At 41.9% G+C, this 19,527-nt stretch overlaps 1 protein-coding gene across 1 annotated transcript in view; it reads right to left on the bottom strand.

Moving 5' to 3' along the window:
* Positions 1 to 19,527, bottom strand: part of CSMD1 (CUB and Sushi multiple domains 1) — a 2,556,145-nt gene that overhangs the window by 684,790 nt on the left and 1,851,828 nt on the right. Inside the window, exon 18 of the mRNA XM_075598211.1 lies at positions 3,644 to 3,832. Coding sequence (XP_075454326.1) covers positions 3,644 to 3,832 — 189 coding nt within the window. The remainder of the gene's footprint in view (positions 1 to 3,643; positions 3,833 to 19,527) is intronic.

Raw genomic sequence — 19,527 nt, 5'->3', positions numbered from 1 at the left:
CTATATAAGAGGTGAATTTCCTGCAATGTGTTTGCTATGTCATTAGGGTCAAGTACGGGCTCTGAGAGGCCCTATGCCAATAATTACTTTGAATATAATGTCAAAAATAAAAAAAATTGCAAAACTAGTCGCTTTTTTATTTTTACAATGAGGTCATGCCAAATGTATAATTCCTCTGCTGACCACCCTATGCTCTTTGCAGAGGTAAAGTAAGTTATATAGCTACTTGCAAAGAGATAATTCTATTATCTTATGTATATTAAATATAATTATAATTTATTGTTTGCTATTACCAGCAAGTCACATGGAAAAATTCAATGGATAATATTTATGTAAACAAAGTAAAAGGACACTGAAAATGAATGTAATTGTAGCTATTGAAGACATAGTTACAGCATTGATTACAGTACAGTAAATACATGCATTCCAATATAGTAACTAACAGCTTCTATAAATTCCTATGAAACTTTCTTCAAATTCAAGTATTTGGAATTAAGGTGTATACCTTTAATAGCTTAACAGATCGATGATAACACTTTATATATTTATTTACAAGATACAGTAAATTATGTTTTTGAAATAATAAGCACCTTCAGTCATAAATGTAAAACTCAGATACACAAATATGAATGTATAGTAAAATATTTCAATATCCCAGCCATTAGACATATTGCAAAGCTGGTAATAAAAGGTTCAGGATAGTAAAAAGAAATAACTTTTGTATTGAAACAGTGAACTCGCAATGTCATTTGCTTCAAAGACCAAGAAAAATAATAGCAAGGTCCTAAAATAAATAGTGTCTGATTTGTATAAAGGTGCAACTCCTGTTATTTGTTGTTTCAGGTTTTTGACATAGTGTATGGTAAAACCAGTAAAAAATAAAGATTTTTTGTTTTATTTCAAGTATTTCTTAATCACAATTAACTTTTTGTAATATAACATTGACTATGTAGATAACCTCATTCAAATAAAGTCACTAAATCTAGTTTTCAATACCAATTCTCATTGTAAATTGTTATATTTGCTACTTTTGGATATTCTTTATGTGTGTAGCCCTGGTCACCAGCGGCTCCTGGAGACCCCCCTCCTTTGGAGCAGCGCAGTCGCGGGTGCCGCCATTGCCAGCGACGGACCCGACGGCTGCTTCCAAGGGTGGGGGCCGGAGCAGGGAGCAGCGCGTCTCTTCAGGTATGCGGCCGGTTGCCGGGGACGCGATCGGGCCGTTGCTAAGGCCACGGTCGCGTCGCTAGGGTCCCGGCGGCTCACGGAGCAGGGCGTCGCCATTGAGAAGTGCGTTGCGCAGGCGCAGGAGCGAGGAGTACCGGGAGGCCCACAGATAGCTCGCGCATGCACAGATAGGAGCCCGCGAAACCCTAACCTCCCAGGGAAGGCTCTAAGCTGGAACTACGAGTCCCATGAGCCTCTGCGCGCCCCACGTGATGCAAGGGAACCAATAGGGCTTAGGATTTCTCAGAAGGCAAGTGGATACATTTAGCGCGCTGAGCCCACGCCAGTTAGTTGGAGCTGGGAGCAGGAAGGGGAAGGAAGGGGGCAGGGAGCGAGTGAAGCTCCTGCACCGCGTATGGTCCCCCATATCCCAGGTAGGCCCCAACTCCCCACCAGGCTAGTGGGTAATTGATAAGGGACGGCCCCAGTTAGGGACTCTGCCCTTAGTGTGTGTGTGCTGTCTTGTCAGAGTCACGGCTGTCAGTGCTGTGAGGTCTGACAAGCAGGCACAGGGTTTGTGCAGCACGTTTGCTGTACGTACCAAGTAGGTGGCAGTGCGTTACTGCAAGTACTAGGTACTAGGTAGTTAGAGTCAGGACTGGGAAGAGCTAGGGGGACGGGATAGGCCATTAACCCCTTAGATCCCAGGTAGGTCATCACTCCCCAGTTTCTGGTGCTACAGGGACAGGCCCTAGGTTAGGGACTTGTCACGTTATTGCCAGTGATAGATAGGGACACAGCGGACGCTGCGCTTCCTGAAAGGAGACTTGGGTTCAAGTCTGCCCCCAGAGACAAAGACTATCTTCAGGGTGGGATCGCCCCTGGCAGACCCCAGGCAAGGAATCACCAGATCAGATAGGATCACCGATCGACAGATCCTTTGCGAAGTGGTTGCAGGCCCGAGTGCAGGAGCACTCGGCAGGTACCCCATAAGTGCACCAACAAACCTTAACATTCTCAACACACGTAGTGGCAGCGCTGACCACAGGACAAAGGGGTTGGGCTTTGGGCACCGTGTGGGGATGTTATAATATGGTGGTGTTATAATTGTTATGTTCAGTAAACCTGTTAGCCATAACACTGGTGTATGTGGTTTCTGGGTGGGTTCCTATGTTAGGGCCATTCTACATTCCCATAGAATCCTACATAGGTGGAGGTGCTGAAACCGAGAATGTTCCAGAGGATTCACCCCAGGCTCTCACTGGCGGAGGCTCAGCCCTCCTGTGAGCCTGCAGGTATACGCACCACACCTGGTAACACTGTATGTTCTTCGCACCCATACTATATCTGCGATTGGGTGGGGGAATACCCGTTACATGTGTACTAATGTGCAGGCTTTACAATGTAAGAAGTAGTTATATTAATCACTTGGTGCAAATTAGGATGAGAGGTAAGAGAACGTTTTACATTTTGGATTACACTTTTATGAAGGTAAAACAATCCCCATGTCTGAGTTTGTGTAAATCATCTGTGTCTAATGGAAAATAATGTAATACTTGATTAAATCAAAATGAGAAGCCTGCATCACATTTAGGTACAAAAATAAAACATTTCTTGCATTTGAGTCAACTATGTTCATTTTAGTTTTTAGTTGTTGAATTGTTAAAAGTGATAGGCAAAATGAAATGTATATTCTTAACCTGACATCTGTGTTGTTTAATGTGCTAGAACAATGCAACCTTCCCGGTAGAGGTGCATGGTTAAAATAAAGGCTAAACTATGTTGCTGAATTATTCATTGAAAATGGTTATTCTTTATTTATGAAGCACACTCATAAACATTCACTGCATAAAGAAAAATACCAAGTGGTCCCTTGAACAAACAGATTTTTGTTCATATAGATTCATTTTCAATTCCTTACTAATATATTCAGTAAAGTGATTCCTTTGTATACAATAGGGAGTTATTTCCTTTTATACTGTACAGATAAAAGAGAAATGTAGAGAGAAAATACTCAGGTATCAAATGTGAAATATTAGCTTGGGGTGAATAAATCATGTATTATTGATGACTGTGTGGAAAGCATAATTTACTAGGATTCACTAATGTCTACTAAATTAAGCTTTAATACAGCAATGAGCCTTACTATGAAAATAATTGACATCCTGATCCTTATGGGTTCTATGCTATTCTAATAAAGCATTTCCTAGATTGACTGCTTTCGGTAAATTCAAAATATTAAACAAAGAAAATACTCCTGTGAATTTATTTGAATGTTCATTGTTCCAGGGTATGTTCAATGATGACAAGCACATCATATTTTAGATTTGAATTGCAAATGACACCACTTTGGAAATCCTCAGTGTTTCAAACATTTCTCACTACAATAAATCAACAATGTTTTAAATTCATTTTTAGCATATGAATGTGTTTACATTATTTGCATAGTGTATATACTGAACACTGCTGTACCTACCATCACAGCTGGGCAACGCATGGTTCCATTGATGGTTATTTTCACAAATCAATGGCTCCTCATCACTTAGTATATATCCAGGATCACAGGTGAAAGTAACAGATAGTGCTATACCAAAGTTTTTACCGTGTCGATGACCATTTACTGGAATGCCTGGGTCAAGGCAAGAATCAGATTCCAGTGTAACACCTGAAAAACACAAATGTGTACAGATGAACCCTTAGTACAGATGAAGTTTGGATATTTTTAAATGTAATGTTTTAAGTTTCTCCAGGGGACATTAGTTTTTGGTTCATTGTGCACATCCCCTGAAAGGAATTATCTCTGTTGTTGTATATTATACTTTTCATCAAAAGTTTCTCCTATTCTACATTTCTTATAGCTAAAGTGCTCTTCTGTCGCTCTTTATTAGGGTTCTAAAAAGGCAAAGACCAGAAATATGAGAGAGAATATTGTATGGGGTGTGAGTCCTTTAAATATACAATAGGTAATAGAGAATGAAAAGGTCCTTTCTATGGTCTGCAATCTGCAATCAGTATTCCTAAAGTATCATAAAATGGAACTTTTAATAATAATTCATTGCAAATTAATTGCTAGGGCTGGAGTAGGTAGGTAGGAAACACGTAAGGCAGCCATAGCATTCACAAGTTAGGCATGGGTATTCACTGGCAGGCACTGCAGTATTCAGCAGGAAGACAAATAAAAAGAGAGATAACATCAAATCAAAATCCAATGTAATCCTGATGATATATATATATATATATATATATATATATATATATATATATATATATATATATATATCAGAACAAACAAAGAATTGAAGTAGCGCCTCTAGTTAAACCTGACTAAAGTAAATACTAAAAGAACCAATAGCTAATCATGGAATTGTTTAGAGGGGCGGCTAGACATAGGCTAATATGCTAAGATAAGACAATGAATAAATAATAAATGCAATACTCAACAATCGGTCCCTAAAAAAAATATATAAAAATCTAAATTGTTTATTTAATAAAAAATAAAAATAGTACCAAAAAATTGAAAAGTAAAAATTAAAAATTAAAAAACCTTCAATAAACACAGTCCTGTTCCAATGGTACAACCAGGTTCTTGCAGCCCGCTTCAAAGGGATCACCAGTCCCTAATCATATCTGGAAAAAAGGAAAGAAAAAGAAACAGGCGCACACCTAGTGCATTACCATAATAAAATTGTATTAAAGGTACATAGAATCTGTAAAAATGCCCACTCACAAAGGTACAGCAAACAATAGCATGTATGAGATAGGCTCTCATGTGCCAACAGCTCGATCATCAGCGTCCGGCTCAGGTTAGTGGCGTCGTCACGTGACCGTCCTTCTTGTAGCAGAAACCGGAAGCGGAACACCTCGCATTCAGTGTTCACCGAGAAGGGTCCCTCCAGGGAGCAGTGCTTGGAAGGTCCTTTGATTAGTAGTATACCGGCCGTGAAACACACACAAGAGCCAGAGTTTGAATGTAGACAGCAACAATGTTCGTGGGCAAATGGCGGCCGCTATCTTAGCCACGCCCTATGCGTTTCGTCATCGATGAACCCCTGAAGAAGTCATCATCGATGACGAAACGCGTAGGGCGTGGCTAAGATAGCGGCCGCCATTTGCCCCCGAACATTGTTGCTGTCTACATTCAAACTCTGGCTCTTGTGTGTGTTTCACGGCCGGTATACTACTAATCAAAGGACCTTCCAAGCACTGCTCCCTGGAGGGACCCTTCTCGGTGAACACTGAATGCGAGGTGTTCCGCTTCCGGTTTCTGCTACACGAAGGATGGTCACGTGACGACGCCACTAACCTGAGCCGGACGCTGATGATCGAGCTGTTGGCACATGAGAGCCTATCTCATACATGCTATTGTTTGCTGTACCTTTGTGAGTCGGCATTTTTACAGATTTTATGTTCCTTTAATACAATTTTATTATGGTAATGCACTAGGTGTGCGCCTGTTTCTTTTTCTTTCCTTTTTTCCATATATATATATATATATATATATATATATATATATATATATATATGAAAGAAAAAGAGAAAAAAACAGGCGCACACCTAGTGCATTAAAGTAAAACAATCAGTTTATGGAACATTAAAAAACAGACAAATGCCCACTCACAAGTCAAACGGTAATATAGAGCAGTTATGAGATTGGCCCTCATATGCCAGTAGTAGCATCCGGATCAGCAATGGAGTCCTGTCCTACACACACGTGGCGCAGTCTCCTTCACCGGAAGTGACGTCCTCCCGGTCGTGTGCCCCGCAAAAGGAAATCCCTCTGGGAACCAAAGCCTTCGCCTGCTTACTTCTGGCTGCTGCACCACCAGGAATAGTAGAGATATGCCCGCTCTTCTTGTCTGGCTCGCCGCTCACAAACTGCATTCGTAATAGTCCGTGATACACTGTATTCAGTGGGAAAGTGCCTCCTCCGTCTTCACCACGCCCTACGCGTTTCGTCATCAAGGATGACTTCATCAGGGTATACCCATTGGTTGTGACCCCACAGTATTTATAGCAAGGTTAATTTGCATACACAATTGAAAAAACAATTAAATTGTTATAGTAGGCGCTCCTTAATATTTTTGTTTTGTTTTGATATATATATATATATATATATATATATATATATATAAAATATAAAATATATGATTTCACCCAGATAACAAAATACAAAAAAAGGGAGAGCGAGGGGCCAACTGGCAGATAATCATCAATTCAAATCACATGGTATAGGTTGAACGAACATTTATGAATACTACATACAATTAAATGCATTTCTAAATACATATTCTTTTGAAAATACTTTATCTATCAACATTTTCAAGCAAAATAATAACAAAACATTGACAAAAAAAATTCAATAAGGTCTGAGGAGGGTAGGTTCAGTAACAGCAACACTGCAGAAAAGCTAAAACAGCAGGGTTAGAACCATGTCAGATGAAGGGGCCATATAGGAAGCAGAAAAAGTCAGTTGAATGAGAATTTGTATATTGGAGATGAGAATAATATTAAATGACTGTGTAACATTCAACACCATCATTCATTAAAAAGAAACTATGGTGCTTCACGCCACATCCCCAAACTGAAAAATGGTCAATGCAACCAGTGTCAGTAGCTACAGTAGTACACATCTTTATCGTGGTGACTGTCAAACAATTCCGTTTTTGTATAGTGACAGACACAGAGTAAAGGATGAGGATGAGATCAAGGAGAAAGACAAAAAGAAGGCATGAGTAATTAAATTGGGACTGTGACAATTGCTTTCAAAGTGAGGATGAAGACCATAAAGGATCTCAAATCACCACATAATTTAAATACTACATGTTTACGTGTTATAAACTGTAGATCTAGCACACCTTGTGGCACCGGGAGTGCGCTAGCCCTGCCTATTTCTCACAAGTGCCTAATGAATTTACAATAGCAGTTGCACTCACAGGCATGTTGTGTGTCCTGCTGCAACTCGCCAGTGGGAGCAATAATGGCTGCTATATCGTTTTCTCGCACCTACTAATAATGTGTCCACAGTATATGCATTGCACTTTTACAAAATGTCACACAAAGGGATACAACACGCGTTCTGTGGCACTGGATCATGTCCCACCCTGCGGCCTAACTCTGTGGCCCTGTTGTCTCTGAGGTAATGGTGGATGTGGGGAAGAAGCAGAAAGTTCCACAGGCAGGGATATGGGTTACATAAAAGCAACAGAGTAACTTTCCACAGGACATCTACTATGAGCAGAACTCCCAGAAGGGACAGACCATCGATCTCATCTGGATGTGGTGTACTATTGAGGAGAAATCATGGTTGACCACATCCTTCGTGTGGTGGAGTTGGATATCAGAGGACACAGAGGTTCACTAATGGCACCTCTCCCAGAGGTCATGGTGATTGTTCTGCAGACAGCATCCACTCCTACCACTATCCAACACTGCACCACAAAGGACACAGTTGAAAGAATTTCAACACCAAGGAGGGTGGTGAGGATGTAGAAGGGAGATATTGAGCATTGATGGGATGTGCGCACCTGCTAAAAATACCTTTTGGGTTTGTTACTTTGATTTTTTTTTTTAAATTGATCCATTTTGCATGCGAGCGTGTACGGGAACATGGATTCCGTATAGGTGCATTAAACAAAACTATGCAAAAAAGTTCACACAAAGAATAAACAAAAATTGGGTTGACATGTAATCGAAATGGAGGTTTTAGGCAGATTTACATACTTTTGAGCAAATTTGTGTGCAAAAACCATGCTGACAAACTTTTGCAAAGATAGGCGCTAAATTGTAAAGAATAGAGACTGAGTGTACTGTAATTGCTATATCTCTATTTCTGTACCTGCGAAGTATGATATGATCTGTGTCTCTCTCTGGCCCTTTCACTCTGATTGCTTCCAGATCCACAGAGGTCTGTTATTGACTTCACGAGGCGCTAACCTAAGCTATTGCTTTGTTTAGCATTAACAAGAATCTCCAAAGATCACTAGCATCAGATTAAATCTTATTTTCATTCTGAAAGGGTAATGCATTGAGCAAAATGACTGTTAGTGCTAATGATATGAAAAGAGGCATGACCCCTAATGATGCATATCCAGCGAGATCCGTTATAGTTAACACAGGAATTTAACATGAAGCTAGTTATGTGAGACCTGAAATGGGAGAGAAATAGTCCTATTTTAGAATAAGACTAAGTGACATAAAATTCAGCAAATACACCTTTATACAACATTTGGAGAGATACTTTACCTGTGCACAAAAAGTATGTCCTGGGCACAGATTTATGATGACAAATAAATTGTTAAAAATACAGTTACATTAAGTGAGCAAGGTTATACATTATATACAAGACATTGCATGCACAGTAAGAGATAATAAATGTTATGAGAGAGAGAGAGAGAGAGAGAGAGAGAGAGAGAGAGAGAGAGAGAGAGAGAGAGAGAGTGAGAGTGAGAGTGAGAGAGAGAGAGAGAGACAGAGAGAGACAGAGAGAGACAGAGAGAGAGACAGAGAGAGGTATTAGATTATTCCCGTTAGTTGTTAGGCATTACAATTAACCTAAAATTAATTTAGTTAACATTAAATAGCCTAATGCATCTGCTTTGTGCACCTGGGCATATCTCCTATCACCCATGCAGTAGGTCACATGACTCCTTTAGGTTCTTCAAATCAGTTGTGCTGGTGATTTTCTAGCTGTCTGGTGGTTCTATTAGTCCATTGAGATTTGGATAAATCAGCTCACAAGGGAAAGAATGTAAAAAAATTCTGGATGCCATTCCCAATAGAGTCCCACATTTCTAAGCCTAACACAGTTGTGTGCATTTACTGTATTTTCACCAAAAAAAAAGTGATATATCTCATTAATGGGAAGAGCAGAAGAGAAGAGAGATAAAAAAAGAGAGAGCAATATAAAATTCATTGATAAATAACACACTATCCATAACACTAGGGAAGCTTGTAGGCACCTCGCATAATACCTGTGCAAGGCATTTGCAAGAAATTAAAAAATGCCATTGTGATCATGTGGATAGCCTGGCAAAGCTATAATTGCTTCACAGCTTGCCATGGCATACAGTAAGGGAGGCCTTATCGGCATGTGTGTCTTTTTGTAGTTACAGGTACATCATTTGTCTGGTGCTCTGACATTTTTCTTATTTGCTTTTTATTGTTTTCAATTGTGATGGTGAGTGTGTAACCAGGCTATTAATACAGATCAATCCCTGTTTTAGTTACCCCTGATCCGAGTATAAGGGTTCAAGATAGTCAGCTCTTGAGCCCAGTAACGATATATGCATAACCTGTCATTTGCGTTAATAAGGGTGTGCCTAGACAGTAGTGGTTTGGAGTTGTCGGTTCCCCTAAAAATGACCCGGGAATAATGCCTGATTCTTGGATACATGTATGCACATTGTCTCGGTAATATCTTCCCTAGAAAACGCTTGTGCGACTCACCTCTTCCCTGCTTCAACATAGCCCAGAAAGGTAAATGGGGCAAAGGGATGAAAAGTGTCCCTGTAACTATAAGGGGTCCCTAGGTTAAGGGGGATACCCAAGTTAATGCCCAGGTAGCCCAGAACCTATATTGGATTCATGGTTGCTCCAACCATATATGAGGTTGAGAGGGGACTCTCAGAGTCCAGTCTAAGTCCCATAGATAGTATGTGGGGAATACGGGCTGATATGAATAAAAGTGCATTTTCTATTCTATTCCAGATACTCAAAGACTTAGAAAGTATTAAAGTGTATTTAATTAATACTGTGATAGTGCTGTACTGTACTGTTGTGCACTGTATATGAGCTGGGACTTTTGGAACCGATGTTCAGACAGACTCTCAGGGCTACCAAGTTGGTGCCAGTAAGTCTACTGGACATCACAGTTCAAAGTAGCCAGAGGATGCTAGAGGTGTGAAAGCCATTTGGGTGTCAGGGAAGGGCTCAGGTACCCACTTCCTGGGAACAATGGCAGTCGCCCGGACTGCCATTTGTTCTGCCAGATCTGGAGAGTCTGACACAGCGGGTGACATGAGATAGCAAGGGACAGAGGTGGCAAACTTGCATGTGTCCCTTGGCAATTTCAGATTTCCCGCTGACCCGGCTTTCTATACCGGCTCGGCTCTGATTGGCTAATGGGAAAGTTCCCACCCACTGATTGGTTGTAGTATTTTGTGAATGAAACTCCAACTTCTATGAGAATTGCCTAAGCCAATCAGATTTGAGATGTCCAGCAGGAGAATTGTGGGCGGGCTTTTCAAAGATGCTCTTGTGCGAACAGCAAAGCACCCGGCTTCGATTTCAAGCCAGGAAAGGGGCCTATGCATGTTCATAAAAAAAAATCACCGGACCATTTAAATTGCAGTTTTTGTGCGCGTTGCTATCACGGTATTCAGAAAGCCTCGATCTTCTGTGATAGCAAAATTCCAAAAATGGGCAAATAGCCAGGGGTGTGAAGATCGCCTCTCTGAAAAGGCCTTACCCAGTGATTCCTTTCTGCTGTAGAGAGAGCTGCTCAGAGAAGGCCACCTCTCCCTGCGCACATCTCGCCCAAAATTAATGTTTATTAATATACATTTTATTACTAGTGTAGATGAGCAGGTGGTCCCTGGAGCAGAACCGCGTAGATTTCAAGTCCGGGGACCCCTGGTTCCCAAGATACAGGCCCCGTAATGGGGTGCCGGTATCTTCTATGCTTTTTATTTCCATGGGCACGTGATACGGGACATTTAAATGCATAGGGGGGGCCGTATTTTGGGAAGCAGACAAGCAGACCTCAAATAAAAAAGGTTCGGCTCTGGAGACCACCTGCTAAAATACACTAGTAATAAAACTGAAATTAAAAATTAAACAAATTTGTTACCGTAGCGGCTATCTGCTATGGTAATGAATCTGCTTTAATGTAATTTTTATTAAAAGTGCGCGTGAGCAGGGGTCTCCTGAACTGAAGCGCTTTGATTTCAGCATCAGGAACTCCCTGCTTCCTGAGTTACAGGCCCTGGTATGGGGCATCGATTGCCGTTATCTCCACTATTTTTAAATCGTCCGCGTCACGTGATCTTGGGATTTAAATAATGAAGGAGATACCGGCACACCATATCTGGGCCTGTAGCTCAGGAAGCAGGAGGCCCCCGAGGCTGAAATCAATGTGGTTCATCTCAGGAGACCCCCTGCTTCCGCACACTATTAATAAAAATTATATTAAAGCAGCTTAATTTCCTTAGCGGATAACAGCTAAGGCAATGAAGGGATTAAGGAACAAAAGCAGCTTTATTGGGTCAGAGGGGGTGAGTGAAGTGGATACTTGGCCCTTCATTCACCCCCTCTGCCACCACAAAACATTACAATATGTACTAACCACCAATACACAACACCCTGTGCCCCCACATAAAACCATAATTTATTTTTTGATACACAGGATTGATACCAGAGGATGGTGGGGGTCCCTAGATGGTCCCCGCAGGTGTCCACGGGCCTTTGGGTGGTCCCTGCGTGTGTCTGGGGGCCCCAATTGGGTGTCTGGGTGGTCCCGGTGGGTGTCTGGGGGCCCTTGGGTGGACCAAATGGGTGACTGGGGCTCTCGGGTGGTCCCCACAGGTGTCTGGGGGCCCTCGGGTGGTTCCCATGAATGTCTGGGGCCCTTGGGTGGCTCCCACGGGTGTCTGGGGGAGCTTGGGTGGTAACAACGGTTGTTCCCCATGGGTGTTCCCTGCGGGTGTCTGGGGGTCCTCAGGTGGTCACCGTGGGTGTCTGGGGATCCTTGGATGGACCCTGTGGGTGGCCGGGGGTCCTTGGTTGGTCCTCCACTGCCCTGTGGTACCATTCCTGTTGCCCCCAAAAATTTGGGCCTACATTGCAATAAATTCACCCCCCCCCCCACACCAACACATACAGTAGAGTAATGGCTAAAATAACTATTATCCATATCTGGATAATAGTTCATTTGCCCATTATTAAATCAAACATTAGACAGGCAGCATAAATAAAGTAAATAAACCTTTCTACTTACCCCTGCCATCATGAAGGGCATCCTCGTCAGCATACTGCAGGGCCATGTCCTCCATTTCCAGAAAAAATACAATAAATAATAAATCTAATGGACCCTAACCCGTTAATCACCTTAGCGGTTAATTACCATTATAGTAATTAAGGGGTTCACCCCCGCGACCTGCCCTGGAGGCCTAACCACCCACCCCGAGCCCACTATACCCACCCTGTACCTATTGATTGGTATAGTGGTACATCATACCCATATAATATAGGCATGATAAGCCACTATAGCACTCAATGGTCAACCTAATAAAAAAGCCTCAAGGTCAAAAATACAAATATAAAACATATACACAAGCACCAGAGTTCAAGAAATCAAACCATTAGCCAACCAATTCATTACAAGCACAAGACAACCAATAAATGAAATCATTTAAAGCACTAACCAGAAAATCAATTAATTCATTAAACCACTAGCCAACACATCAATTAAAACCAGTAGCCAACAAAATAATTAATGAAATAAAAACGCTAAATCATTGGAAAATTACATAAAAACAAGCTATCCAAATTACAAAGAATGTAAGCCAAATAATAAACAGAAAACTAAAATAAAACAATCAATAGAAAAAAAGCATTTGCCAAAAATGCATTGGCTATCACAGTATTGATCTGTACCCTAAATGGGCACACATTAATACATTAGCAGTCAATGGGCAATAAAACAAATGAAAATACAAAAGTACAATAAAAAACCTGTAAAAATACAATTACATACATTCAATATTTTAATTACCTTTAGAAACGTTGGCCCTCCAAATCCCGGCGAATCTCCAAACTCTCGTATCGCGACGTTATCAAAGTCAATCCGACGCCATCCACTTTGAAGATCCGAACAGGTAAAAAAATTCTTCTTTCTTTAATCTTCAATCACTGTCTTCTTTCGTTATCTGTCATTATTTCTTTATTTTCCGTAATCTTCTATCAATCCAAAAACCACATGTTAAATCCCAACCGATGTTGTCTCGTCGGCTTCTTGAGGTAAAATAAGCTGCCAAGGCCTTATATGTGGCCTGTGATGTCACAATTTAAGGTCAGATGGTACAGCTCCAATCTGATTGGACGCTGAATCTTGTGCCCGCCTCCTTATTTTGGTGAAGGATGTGATGTCATCTCCAAGGGAGGTATGCTACATCATTCAAACCACATTGCTATATCAAATGATATTAGAGCCAATAGGATTGAAGACAATCCCATTAGTTGCTGTACCATGTGATAGGTTACATTAGTTCAAGATGATGTGACATCACTTTAAAGGATGATGAGGACCCCCGGAAAACAACAGGGACCACCTGAGGACACCCAGACACACGTGGTGACCACCCGATGGCCCCCAGAAAACCGTGGGGACCACTCGAGGGCCCACAGACACCCGCGGGGACCCACTGAGGACCCCATGACCCCCGCTGCCTCTGATATCAATCATGTGGGGGTAGAGGAGGTGGTATTAGTGTTTATTGTGGGTAGCAGGGGTTGGTGAAGGGGGTATTTGGCCCTTGGTGGGTAGCGGGATGGGTTAACCCCTTAATTGTCTTAGCGGTTAGCCGCTAATGTAATGAAGTTGACTGTAAATGCATTTTTATTGCATGGGATAAATGCTGGGGGTCTCCAGTGCTGATATTAATGGATAAAGGCTCCGGAGACACCCGGCATCAATCCGATGCATAAAAAAAGCATTTATTTTTCTAAGTCACGTCTCGCCGCTTCTCAGCAGGTTCTCACCACCTTCACGCCAACTTTTCCTGGCGTGAGACTTTTGTGAGAAATTCACCATTCTAGAGCTGCGATAGGCCTCGATAACCTAATCGCGTTTACTAGAATTGCACGAGTTTCAAAACCTGCCGATAAGTGGTTAATTTATGGCACTTCATTATTTAATCGCCCACTTAGCGACGCTTACAGAATCGGAGTAGGCATTTTCGGCGGTAAGTGCTCAATAAGTGGCTTATGAACTCTTAGTGTATAGGTCCCTAAATTCTGTTTTTAGCGCCCAAATTCTAATAATCGAACGTAGAGGTCGCAGCTGGGATTGTAAGACAATTTTAGTTCCAGGAGTTTGGTACTAACCCCCAATCTAAAAGAGTAGAAGTTCTCAGAAGAGAAGGGAGAGGTGGTGTGTGGAACTTCACGATGATTTGGTAACCAGAGGATAAGGGCAAAACTCTTATTTAGAGTTCCCTGCACCTAGAACAGTCTAGTTTTCGAACCCCAGTAAGTGTGTTTTTCGTCTGTATTTTGCGTTTCACTGTGTGCATGCCTATTTCTGTGAATAAACTACAATTAATTTAATTATCTTGTTTTGCTCAATGAATGATCCTAGCAAAATGGTGTAAACTGCCTGGTCTCCCGTGACATCAATATACTGTAATGTGATTATATTTTTATTTTAGACTTAAATACATAAATATTTATTCATTTAACTACTGTACTACATCAGACACAGCATTTTTTTGGATGGTCTCAGTATGCCCCATTAATTTTATATTCAAATATTTTTTATGCATATTGAAATTTTTGTTATTACTTTAACTAAAGTGGTACAGCTAAACCCCGTTATAACGCTCCTCGTTATACCGCGATTCAGTTATAACGCGGTTTTCCCGTGGCTCCCGTTTAAAAAAAAAAAAAAAACACACTGCACACACTCACTGCACACACACTGCACACTGCACACTGCACACACACTGCTCATTGCTCACACTGCCCACACTGACACACTGCACACACACTGCACACACACTGCACACTGCACACACACTGCTCATTGCTCACACTGTACACACTGACACACTGCACACACACTGCACACTGCACACACACCTCTCATTGCTCACACTGCACACACTGACACACTGCACACACACTGCTCATTGCTCACACTGCACACTGCACACTGCACACACTGCACACACTCACTGCACACACACTGCTCATTGCTCACACTGCCACACTGCACACACACTGCACACTGCACACACACTGCTCATTGCTCACACTGCACACACTGACACACTGCCCACATACTGCACACACACTGCACACTGCACACACACTGCTCATTGCTCACACTGCACACACTGACACACTGCACACACACTGCACACACACTGCACATTGCACACACACTGCTCATTGCTCACACTGCACACACTGACACACTGCACACAAACTGCTCATTGCTCACACTGCACACACTGACACACTGCACACACACTGCACACACACTGCACACTGCACACACACTGCTCATTGCTCACACTGCACACACTGACACACTGCACACACACTGCACACACACTGCTCATTGCTCACACTGCACACACTGACACACTGCACACACACTGCACACTGCACACACTGACACACTGCACACACTGCACACTGCACACACTTACACACACTCACAGACACTCACACACACTCACACACACTCTCACACATTCAGACACTTACACACACTTAGACACTCACAGACACTCACACACACTTACACACACTCACAGACTGCACACACACTGTACACTGCACACACACTCCTCATTGGTCACACTGCACACACTGACACACTGCACACACACTGCACACTGCACACACACTGCTAATTGCTCACACTGCACACACTGACACACTGCACACACTTACACACACTCACAGACACTCACAGACACTCACACACACTCACACACACTCACACACACTCACAGACACTTACACACACTTACACACACACTCAGACACTTACACACACTTACACACACTTAGACACTCACAGACACTCACAGACACTCACACACACTTACACACACCACCACACACTCACAGACACTTACACACACTTACACACACACTCAGACACTTACACACACTCACAGACACTTACACACACTCACACCCACATACACACACTTTCTCTCCCATATATACATACACACACACTCTCTCACTCTACACAGACGGGGGGTGGGGTCGGAGCAGAGGAAAGGCCGCGACCAGCACCACCACCCGCTCCCCCCCCTCCTCCCACGCAGGCAGCGGGAGCGCCAGGGACAGCGGTGGGGAGAAGAAACCCACCGCTACCACCTCCATGCAGGCAGCGGGAGCACCGGGCATGTGGAGGGATCAGAGGTAAGCGGGGACCGGAGGGACATCCCCGCTCCCATCTCCTTCCCCGCGGGCTGTCCTGCGGTGACAGGGGGAAGCGGGGAGCGGAGGGACATGCCCGCTCCCATCTCCTGTCCCGCGGGATGAATCTGCATTAAAGCGGCGGCCATTTATTTTTTTCGCGACCCCGTTAGTAACGCGGTGGTCTCGGGGTGGACCCCGAGACCCTCGTTATAACGGGGTTTAGCTGTATTAATAGTTTATTAAATACATCATTCAGTGTAGGAGAGAAGGATGGCATATGTTTTAGTAGATATACCGTATGTATTAGTACTGTTTTATTTGGATGTGTTATTATTCTTGACATTTGTATTATGTGTGTATAAAATTAAAAATGTGATATTGTTGGCAAATCAAAAAATAGGAAATATAATAAGATTGTTGCTAACCAATAGCATTGTGGCCACTCAATATGGAGCAAAACGCAAACAAGAAAAGGCACAGTAGCATAACAAAAATACCTGCAGGTAACATGAATTCAGAGGATTCTAGGGAATCATATACAAAGGTGAGTTCTGCTTGCAATAAATGTCATACTTTTTTGTCGGGGCATAATGAGTCACGCAGGGCTCTTCGTCAGGTTTGAATGATAAAAGGGACAATACACTGTTTATATAAAAAGTTGTGTTTGTAATGTGAAATCCTTATAGCACATTCAAGTACAAAATACCATGGGGTTACTCATGCCCGCAGCAAGGTTACCCAGGTCAGTAACATGGACATTCAGTGATGGACCAGTTCCTATAAGTCTGTATTGTATGTATGAAGGACTATTATGTTATCAGACATACCCTAGACAGGAAACTATGTGATGTGCTATGAATTCAGATATGTTTATTTACCAGTTGAAATGGAAACAGGATGCTGTAATCTCCTACAAGTTGTCAGGATTTGTATATACAATCCTTTTTCATTTACTCTAAACTGCTTGTACTGTAGATGTGGTCCTACTTCTGAGATTGCAGGATCATGCCAAGACTATTCCCACTGGTCCCAAGGAAAGTTAGTTGGACAACATTGTTAATACAGTAGTAAAGAATTTATTGCAGGAAATGTACAACCGTTACCAATACTGTAACTTACAAGCAGGTTTTTTATGGAAAATTGCAGACACAAGTTAGAACTTTATTTATGTACAGCTATTTCCTTTTGTTTATAGGCAAAAGAGGGTCAGACAACGATATACAAAATATCCTAATGTTGAAGAACAGAGAGGCAAGCCTTTCTATAATTTATTTGTAATGATTAAGATAAAGAGTTAAATTACATAAATGGTTAATAGTCTATTCTTTAAAGGCGGACACTTTTTTTGGTCTTTTTTCTTTTTTCAATATTTCTTTTATTCAAGTTCTCTGTTTTATATTTCTTGCACAGTAGCTACAGTACTTTATTTTCCACTCTGCATGTTACTTGATCACAAACATCCTAATAACAATTATTTCCGTGCTGTCATACAGCATGTATTATTTTGCTCTACTATTACATATTTTTTTCCTTCATCTTATTCCGAGGGGAAGGTGAACTTTCGATTTACAGCCAATTGCCATGGGTGCTCAGTCACAGTGTGCAATGCTCGATGCAGACAGTGCCGAAGTCCAACGTTCAGAGATGAATAAAGAGCGGCATTCCAATAGTCTTTTCTCAATAAAAGGTGGGTTTATTGAGCAGTGATCGACATTTTGGTCCGCTTGCGAACCTTTCTCAAGATAACAACCATACAAAATGGTGAACAATATATACGGATCTCAGAGTGCCAATTAAAAAAGGGCTCCAAATCATCTATCAAGACTGTAGCAAAACAGAATACAATAAAGTGTCTAAGTGTCGTAAAGTGACCTATAGGGACATATTCGCTAAACTTCGATACATTCAGTGTATTGCCGGGCGATTTTGCCGCACTATAAGAAATGTGTGTCAAAACGGTATTCACTAAGAAAAATCACCATTTTTTTAATGTTCTGTAAAAAAATGCAAGATCACACTACTTGTTTTTTTCCCCCAAGTATTATCGGGCTGAAACTGATTGTTTATTATAATAACACAGTATAGTAGCAGGGGTTCTCTGGAGCTGAATAGCATTAATTTGAGCCATGAGGACCCACTGCTTACCGAGTTGCAAGTCCCAGTATGGGGTGCCGGTGTCTTCTACGCATTTTAATCTCCTCTGTCATGTGACCGGGACATTTAAACAATGCAGGGAGATACAGTACCAGCAAAGGTAATCAAAGGGTTAAGTCAAAGTAGCTGTTTTTGGGGGAGAATAGGGGGTGGTGGAAGGGGGTAACGCCACAGGGTAGATGGTTAGGCCTACCAGGAAGGTTGTGGGAGGAGTTAACCTCTTCATTACCATAGTGGTAGTAACCACTATGGTAATGAAAGGGTTAACCCTCCAGCTACACACCCAGTAGGCCTATCCACCCACCTTGGGCCAAGTTCCTCCTATACCCACCCCCTCTACTGCAAACAAATTGTATAATGCAACAGTCCCTTACTATCCACCTCCTGTACTTTACCCCCAAAAAACCCACTCCCTCCCCAACACAGACAGTACAGTAATGGGGAATATTACTATTATCCAGATATGGATAACAGCACATTTTCCCATTAAAAATAAAACATTACCCAGCCAGCATAAAGTAAATTAAAGTTCTACTAACCCCTATCAGGATGAAGGTGATCCTCGTCTTCCTCCATGTCCTAACCGCTATAGTAATTAAGGGGTTAACCCCACTCCCCCGCTACCCAACTGGGAGGCATAACTACCCTCCATGGGGCAACTATCCCCACCCTCGCTACCCATTGATTGGCACAGTGGTAAACCATGCCCACAATATGGCCATTGTTTGCCACTATGGCGATGAATGTGCAAGCTAAAAAAACAATAAGCAAAAAATAAAACACATTACATATAAATGCAAAAATGAAAATGTCAATAAACCATTTGATTGACAAAGTGGTACACCATGCCCATAATATGAGCATGGTTTTCCACTATGGCAATGAATGGGCAAGCAACAAATAAAAAAACAAGCACTGGAAAAAACACATTACATTTCAATTAAAAAAAAAAAACATTTGCCAATAAACCAAATTATTGGCATAGTGTTACCCCTTGCCCATGATATGAGCATGGTTTGCTACTATGGCAGTCAATGGGCAACCAAA

This window comes from Ascaphus truei, chromosome 4 (genome assembly GCF_040206685.1).
Source record: "Ascaphus truei isolate aAscTru1 chromosome 4, aAscTru1.hap1, whole genome shotgun sequence".
Taxonomy (NCBI): Eukaryota; Metazoa; Chordata; class Amphibia; order Anura; family Ascaphidae; genus Ascaphus; species Ascaphus truei.
This window is presented reverse-complemented; position numbering and strand designations above follow the sequence as displayed.